The following is a 9,431-nucleotide window of genomic DNA, read 5'->3' on the forward strand; positions in this document are numbered from 1 at the left end:
TGACCCTACCGAGCCCCGCCTCAACATTAACTACCTGCAAACAGCAAGTCCAGGAAGAATTCCCTTCTTTATTTCAAAGATGAGTGATAATAACAATCACAATGACAAATAAAGCCAGAATCTATACAAAAACATTCAAGAAAAAAAAAGAAGAGAAGCAAAGAAAATGTCAAATATTCACCAGAACAGCATTGCCATGAAATAATAAGAATCTTAACTACACCATTTCACCATAAACTCAAAGAACATAATGGAAAAAAATCAGAGAGCACAAAGCAAATATTCAAGAGTGCAGGGAAGATTAAACAATCAAAAGAGATGAACAATTCATGTGTTCATTCAATAAATGCTAATTGAGTTTCTAATATTTTCCATATATTGAGCATACAGTAGTGAACAAAGCCAGTAAAGCCCCTGCCTCATGAAGCTGAAATGCTTAAGGAAATGGATAAAAAATAAAGAAATAGGGACTTCCCTGGTGGACCAGGGGCTAAGACTCCACGCTCCCAATGCAGGAGGCCCGGGTTCAATCGCTAGTCAGGGAACTAGATCCCGTATGCCGTAACTAAAAATCCCAGACACGGCAACGAAAATCCCACGGGCCTCAACTAAGACTCAGCACAGCCAAATAAATAAATAAATATATTTTTTTAAAAAAGAAATACATAATATGAGGTCAGGCAGTGATAAGACTATGAAGAAAACCAAAGCACGACAAGGAGACAGAGTGAATGGGGGATGATTGCTCTTTATGATAGGTAGCCAAGGCATGGCCTCTCTGAGGAAATGATCTGAAGCAAGTCACGCAAAGATCTGAGAGAACAGCATTCCAGTTAGAAGGAATAACAAATGCAAAGGCCCTAGGGTGAGAATTATCCTTGAGTGTTTGAAGAGCAGCAAGAGGGGAGAGCAGTTAGAGGAGAATGAGCTGGGGGAGAGAGGAAGGAAAAGACTATGAAGGACTCAGGATCAGATGATGCAGGACCTTATAACTATGAGGGTAACAGGAAGCTACTAGGTGGTTTTCAACACGGAAGTAACATGTTCTGATTTACATTTTTAAAAACCACTCTTGGGACTTCCCTGGTGGCGCAGTGGTTAAGAATCTGCCTGCCAATGCAGGGAACATGGGTTCGAGCCCTGGTCCAGAAAGATCCTACATGCCACGGAGCAACTAAGCTTGTGCGCCACAACTACTGACCCTGTGAGCCACAACTACTGAAGCCCACGCACCTAGAGCCCGTGCTCTGCAACAAGAGAAGCTACCACAATGAGAAGCCTGCGCCACGCAGGGAAGAAGAGTAGCCCACGCTCACTGCAACTAGAGAAAGCCCGTGCGCAAGGAAGACCCAACACAGCCATAAATAAATAAATAAATTTTAAAATAAATAAATAAATAATAAAAACCACTCTTACTTCTTTGTGGAGAATTGATAACAGGGTGATGAGCTGGAAACAGGGAGGCTATTTCAGGAGTCTAGATGATGGTGGGTTGAACTGGGATGGTAGCGGTGGAGGTGGTGAGAAGTGGTTGGATTAAAGACATATTTGTGATTACTAGCCCTTGTTTTGGATTTCATATAAGACATGAGAAAAACAGAGGCATCAGAGATAACACCAAGGTTTTTGGCCTGAGAAAATAGATAAATGGGGGTATTACATGGTGGAGAGAACAAAGACAAAAGAGGAAAGTTCATGCCTTTAGGGTAAGAATGTAATGCAAAAATTAGCTCTTAAGGATTTTAAGTTTGAGCTGCCAATCACACAATGAGCTGAATATATGATCCAGAGTTCAGGGGCTAGGCCATAGCAGGAGATATAATTATGAAAGCAATCATTTAAAGGGTGAAATTTAAAGCCCTGTTCCTAGAAGGAGTCATCTAAGGAATGAGTTTAGAAGAGAAAGATGTTTAAGGACCAAGTACGGGGGAACTCCAATATTTAGTCAACAGGAAGAGGAGAAGTATTCAACAAATAAGAAAAAAGCAACCAGTGAAGTAGGAAGAAAGCCAAAGAAGAGTGATATCTGAGACACAAGTGAATTAAAAAGTACAAAAAAAGAAACTAACTATGTAAAATGCTGTGAGACAACCCAGGTGTGTTGAACTGGTCAAGCTTAAGAATGAATTTTAAGAGAAACATACACACACACAACTCAAAGTAAGGGATACAGAGGATAAGTTGATGAATGTAATTACAATGAAATGGGAATGAACAGAAAGTTTAAGATGGATTAGGGAGGAAACGCAAGGTATAGAAGGGCAGACAAAGATCCAGCATGTTCACAACTGATATTTCTAAAAAAAATAAAAACAAAAATGGCATGAACAAATACTTGATAATTCAAGAAAAACTTTCTAGAAATAAAATAATGGTACGTAGTGTCTTAGGAAAAATTTAGTCACATCCTAATAAAATCACTGGACATCAAATAAGAATAAACAATCTTTGGGCATACAAGCTAAAATATTAGGCTTCATACTTCTGTATATCGTCATTTAAAGCCAGAAGGTAGTGAAGAAAATGCCTGCAAATCTCTTATGGGGAAAATGTGTGACCCAAGAATTTTACATCTAACAAATCTGCAGTTCTCCTATAAAGGCAATAGGCAAATATTATCAAATTTATAAAATCAAGGAAATATAGTTTCCATAATCTCTTCTTGAGGAAATGAGAAGAGTATGACTATCAACCAAAAAACAAATGAAACTCCGGAAAACAAAGTAAAAAATAACTGACTGAGTTGACAGAGGACAGAGGCAAGAAGATGAGATGTGGTACACTAATTTCTTCACCCTTCATAGCAGGAATCAAAATACATTAAAACACACACACAAGCAGTACACACAGAACAATACACATAGTCTGGTCTTAGTTATGCTCTGGGAAAGGAGCAGTTAGCCCTTAATTAGGATGAATTAGCTTTGGAGAAAGCTGTGTTCCCTGCTCTCAAAGTTAGAGGGTGTTATGGGAAGGAGAGGAAACAATGAATAGCTAAAGCTAGAAGTGCTCAGAAAAAGAGCAAATTTTATGGAGTGGCAATGGCATGCCAAGGAGAGCAAAAGAGCCTGAGGGACTCACTTGTCTTGTGGGAAATCACTCTGAAAAACTTTCAGGAATAGCTGGGAACCCTTTGAGAGGAGGCTAATCTCCAGCAGTTCAACTGATGAAGGTTCATACCATAATTTGTGCAAAAAGTGAAGCATATAATTCAAGAAATTAATTAAAATGTAGGAAATAAGAACTACTTTATAAACATATACTCCTAAGGCCTGGAATGTATGGTTTACATGAGAATACAGAAACATGTTAAAATAGCTATTCTTTAGAGACTAAAAGGATACATTTGTTATTGGAAATGAGCCAGAATAGACAAAAATGCCTATTTTAATAAACAGTTCCTCCTTCTTCCTTTCTAGTTATGACAGCTCAGGTAAGGAGGGATTTCTTACACTAGGAGGATAACCTAATTGGGCTTGGCTAATATAATTCTTGGGATTACTCCTAATCTGTAAACAGTGGTGTCCAGAAGTAGCTAAGGAAGAAATGTGACTAGTCAAAAGTTAGTTGAGGACTTCCCTGGTGGTCCAGTGGGTAAGACTCCATGCTCCCAATGCAGGGGGCCCAGGTTCAATCCCTGGTTGGGGAACTAGATCCCACATGCATGCCACAACTAAGAGTTCACATGCCACAACTAAGAGCCAGCACAGCCAAAAATAAATAAATAAAAATAATAAATAAATATTTTTTAAAAGTTATTGTATTGTATAATTCTTTTCATATCAAATTATAGATATCAAGATCAACAGAGGTAGAAAAAGAATATATAAAAGAAATCCAATAAGGGATTAGTTAGCCCAGGAACAATAAGTACTGCTTAGTTATTATTGTTCTAGAATATTCACATTATTCCAGGACCTACTTTATATGCAAGTATGACAGAAAGCAGCTACCTTTTGATGTGTTGTTTCCCTCATATCTAAAAGTTCAATGATCTGTGGTCGGCACATCACACGTGTATTAGCCAGTCTCTGCTCTGTGGTGAGGGACATTTCCTTCAGGAACTCTGAGGGAGTCAGCTAGAATTTAAAGCAACAGGAGCCAAAGATTCATAAATGGTTATACTGAAAAAGTGCTTTCATAAGTGCCAGTAATGAATAATTTGTGTTTGCAGCTTTCAGGATAATTCTGGAATGCCACTAAGTTCCCCTATAAAACGTTTAAAATAACTAAATAATACAAGCGAAGTACCCGTGCACTTCTGAGCTCTTTGCACAATAATTTGAAAGGATACGTGGTTGCTGTTTCCTTATGATTTTGAAGGAATCACACAAAAGAACCTGGGGTGGGGGAGAGGAAGGTCAAGAAATTGCACGGGAACATATCCAAAGAGCTCACATTAACATATATGCTCAGAAGAGCATAAAACCCTAGGTTTCTAAAATCACGTAAGTGCTTCAGAGCTAAGGAGACTAATCCTCCTTGAAATATTTCTATTTCTCAAATGAAGTTACAACATGCAAGTAAAGCTTTTGGGTGTTTATCATGTTATATCAGGTTAAAGAGAAATCTTATAAAGTAAAGGATCTGGGAAGTATGACAGTTTCTTAAGGTTCTAGCTAATATTTAGAAAATCTTAATAATTTGCTTGCATAGTCTTAGTTCAACTGATTAACTTAAGCAATTTAATTTAAGCCTCTACTTTGATGTATATAATTTCAAAAATTTCCCAAGCTTTAAAAGGTAACTATGCTCTGCAGCAATCTACCCATGTTAAGTAAACCGATACTATCAGCCAGTAATTCTGTTTGATATTCTGAGAATGTCAAGTAGCAACTGTCATTCTCCTAAGGAGAAAGACTGCATTAAGTATTTTACTCTGAAATTCTCTTATACATTACCATTCGATTTACTTCTTCTTCTGTAACCACCTTCGGACTCAGGGGTGGCAAAATCTTGCTTTGGAATCCTTTAAGCGTTCTGACTAACCCCGTCTGAACAGCCCCCATGGACTCCTCAAGACTTCTACTTGTCATTTTTAGTTATTTCCTTTGTGTACCTAAGAGTGAAAAAAAAATAGTTTTAGAACAAATACAGTTAATTCCTGAATACAGGTCACATTTTTTGAAGCTTTTTCCAATATACGAAGGTTTAGAAAATACCGATTTTCAAAAATACATCCAATGCTTGGAACAAATGCCTTAAATGTAGGAGTCTATTCCATGAATCTGTCTAGATTTGGCCTTATCCCGAAGTCTAGGATCGCTTTTAGAAAAAGCAAGTGATTCTGGACTAAGCTCAGGGAAGACATGAAAACATAAGCAGTTACTATATTTTGGTACTTTTATCTTCTCCAGATAAATAAACAAAAACTGCTCAATAACTATACTTCATAGTTTGCTACTTTATCTGCTTATTTGACAATTCTCTCTCATGGCACCCTTCAAACACAATAAATACAAGGCTTCAAACCTTCACAGCTAGGCAGAGAATTGAAAAAGGCAGCATGAGATAATATGTGGAAAAAGAAGTTTGTGAAAATTTTTTTGAAGTTTATAGTAATAAACAAGGCATTCAACAGCCACCCAATACCTCCAAAGCAAAGAAATATGACATCTCCCCTTTGCATATATTTCCTTATACTTCTAGCAGGACACTTGCAACTTCGGAAGTCCATTTATGACTAAGTAAGGATTTCTACTTTTAATAATAGCAGGCTAGGTTGTTCAACCCTGTGCAGGAAAAAAAAAAAAAAAAAAAAGCTTGATTCAATGTCAAATAAAAAACCTTAAAATTGTTAAAAGTTCAAAAGACAATAAGGCACTACCAGACCAAAATGGAGGGGAAAGCAGTGCATAAAGGAAAATAGACATGATGAAAATGTAATAAGGTACACTGAAATAAAGCAGTAAAACACCCAAAGAAATGAATATGAAATTTTAAAATAAGAAAAAAGATCAGAGAAAGAAATGATTGAAATAGAAGACAGTGAAAGAAGTTCTAACATGCTATAATTGGAGCCCATGAAGAAGAAAAAGTACTGGAGGGAAATTAATATTTAAAGCCATAATCCAAGAAAAATTCCAGAAAAAAAAACAATGAAAAGGGACTAGTAGGTACCCAGGAAAACTGACCCAAAATGATCAACTATGAGTCATATCTTAGAAGAACTACTAGGCTTTAAAGAATTTTAAAAATTAGCATCCAGGCAAAAAGTCAAAATAATGTACAAGGGCAAGAGAATTAGATGTCATTGGACTATTGGACTTTGTAAAATCAAGCTATGCAGTGGAAAAACAGAGGAGCATCATTTTTCAAAAACTTTACAAAGCATGAGCCAAGGATTTTACAAGGAACCAAGCTCTCCTTCAGTCACTGAAGCTACAGAAAAGGAGTTTTGAACATGCAAAAGCCCAAGGAATATTATAAACACGTTCCCTTCCTGAAGAATATACTAGAGGATGGGCTTCATCCAACCAAAAGCTGACTGGGGAATTTCAGCAAAACGACTGATGATGAGCATTTCATATATTTAATTGTACAGGTATTAAAATAATGTTGAAGACATAAGGAGAAGAATAGAATTTAAACGTTATATTTTCTGACAAAGTAGAAAGGATGCGATTTTAAATGAAAAGAAAAAAGAAAGACAGCCGAAAAGTAGAAAAGATTAACAACTGTATAAGTACTAGGTAGGAATCAAACCATTTAACCAGACAGAATAAAGGAGAATTAAGGGAATTATGGTAGAAAGCCCCTACGATGGCAGTCAATGATACCTGTTTCCAAGCATTCATATATTTATATGATCCTCTCCTCTTGAGTGTGGGCTGTGCTTAGGTATTCTAACAAATATAATACAGCACAAGTGATGGATGTCACATCTGAGATCAGTTATAAAGAAAATTAGCTCCATCTTGAGTACTGCCTGGCTCTCTGGAATCACCAGTTACCACATTGTAAGGACACTCAGGAAACCTATAGAGAGGCCCATGTGGTGAGGAACCAAGCCTTGACAGCAATGACATGAGTGAGCTTGGCAGTGGATCTTCTGAGGCCTGCCAACAACCATGTGAATGAAAGCAGAGTTGCCAGCCCCAGTTGAGCCTTAAGATGACTGCAGTCTGGGCAACAGCTTGACAGGAGATGCATGAGAGACCCTGAGTAGGAAGCACCCAGCTAAGCCTCACCTAGATTCCTGACCTACAGAAACTGAGAAAACAAATATTCAGTGTTTTAAGCTATTAATCTGGGGGTAATTTGTTATACAGTAATAGATAACAATACAGACACTATAAACGGTTTATATACAAAGAAACTACTGAATATAAAGATAAACCTTCCTAAATACTAAAAGTAATTTTAGAAAAAGCAAAGAAGACATACTAAAGAAAAACAATAAATCATATACAATCACAGTATACAATATTCAATACACATAATTATTACAGTGTAAAATAATAGGCAGTGTGATGTCACCAACATGGAATAGGTGGTTGCCAACTTCAATCCCCCTCACAAAAAGACCAACTAGCAATCATCCATAGACAAGACACCTTTATGAAAATCCCAGAACCCAGGATGAGACTGAAGCATCCCCTTGGATCACAGAAACAGGGAAAAACCTCAAAAACATTTTGTTAAGTAAAACAAGCCGGTCACAAAAAACTACATATTGTATGAGTCTGTTCACAATAAGTGACCAGAACAGGAAAATCTCTAGAGAGAAAGTAACAGATTAGTCGTTGCAAAGGGCTGGGAGAAATGAAGGAATACAAGGGTGTTAACTAAAAGGTATGGGATTTCTTTCTGAGATGATGAAAATGTTTAAAATTGACTGTGGTGATGATTGCACGTGTTTGTGAATATACTAAAAACTGTGGATTGTATGTACACTTTAAATGGGTGAATTGTATCCTGAACTGAATGTGAATTATATCTCAATAAAGTTGTTAAAATATATTTTCTAAAACATTTTGAAAAATCAATTATTAAAAGTTGAAAGTGAAACAAATAAACCTTGCTGTATATCAAATTGGTGTTGTAACACCAAACAATTATTCCAACCAACTTTAAAACATGGTTTTTGACTATATATCTTTATTGTATAGTAGTCTTATTGTTGGTCATAATATTAATAATAATATTTTAAAAACAAGTAGCTACATCAATATTGCTAGGAACCAAGCATTTCAGCATTTAAAAAATATAAAACAAAAAAAAGTTCTTATATTAAGAAACCCTATAATCTTAAATTTAAATAGAAAATCTGAGTTTTAGCTCTTGATTATTCTCTCCTTTTAAATAACCTCCCTACTGAAAGACCCCAGAAGCAAAGAAAGCTAAGTAAGCAATGACAGTCCAGGGACATAATGTGGTCTTTAAACACCATTTCCCACTAAAAGAAACCACAACTCCTTAGAGAAATGGGTAATTCAAAGTCTGGGGCATGAAATGTATAAGATGAACTTGGAACATTCTATTATACTGTAAAATAAGTACATTATCAAAGGCTACTAGGGTTGTATCTAAGGAGCCCAGAGCCACTTGAAGGAGTTTCCATTCACCAAAGACAGGACAATTTGGGGAAAACAAAAACAAAAACAAAAGTCTGCAATGGATTAGTCTTTAAAACTCGGAGTTCAAAAGATACTTAAAAAAAAATCGTTGGTCACCTTTGGAAGCTGCTAAGGCACCAGACTAATTATTTTGGAAATAATAACTGGGAAGAATCAACCATTTATTCTGTACCATTTTTGTACAAATTGCATTGCAAGTTAACCAAATAGTTGATCACGGAAAATTATTCTTCATAGAAGAACTCCAGCTAATAAATACAGAAGAAATGACTGAAAAATAATCACCATTTGCAGCCCCTAATGAAACGAATGTTCATCAATGTTAAAACCATTAGAAAGGATGTTGCTGAAGAACTTTATAATGGGTCAATCAGGCTAACAACACCTGAGTCCTCTAAATCAGTCTTAACACTAAAAGAGTGAAAACCAGACATATTATGTGCCTCCTGACGTGATGCAGTACACAGCACCACCTGTGCAGAACTATGAACAACAATCTAAACCTAAATCTAATTAAGTCTCTAGACCTACCAGCTAGGTTGCAGGAACATGTGTATTCTGTAAGAATAAAATTAAGCCAAATCTAGAATGTGGAAAATGTTATAGGAAAATGACCTACTTCACTCAAGTAATAAAGAGTGCGTGTGTGCAAACATGAACACACGAGAGAGAGAGAGAGAGAGAGAGAGAGAGAGAGGAAGGATAGTTATGAATTAAGAGAATCACTTCAATGATAATGATATAGGTAGATTATAAGCAAAAGGATGGAAGAGGTGTACCACGCAAAAGTTGGTCAAAAGAAAGCCAGAAGGGCTACAGTAATATTAGATAAAGTTGACTTCAAAAAAAAAA

General features: G+C 36.3%; 1 protein-coding gene across 1 annotated transcript in view; it reads right to left on the reverse strand.

Moving 5' to 3' along the window:
* HYDIN (HYDIN axonemal central pair apparatus protein) overlaps positions 1-5,036 on the reverse strand; it is a 342,406-nt gene extending 337,370 nt beyond the window's left edge. The window contains 2 exon segments of the mRNA XM_007462964.1: positions 3,954-4,079; positions 4,902-5,036. Of these exon segments, the coding sequence (XP_007463026.1) occupies positions 3,954-4,079; positions 4,902-5,036 (261 nt within the window).
* Between the last annotated feature and the right edge of the window lie 4,395 nt (positions 5,037-9,431).

This window comes from Lipotes vexillifer, unplaced genomic scaffold, assembly GCF_000442215.2.
Source record: "Lipotes vexillifer unplaced genomic scaffold, Lipotes_vexillifer_v1.1 scaffold70, whole genome shotgun sequence".
NCBI lineage: Eukaryota > Metazoa > Chordata > Mammalia > Artiodactyla > Lipotidae > Lipotes > Lipotes vexillifer.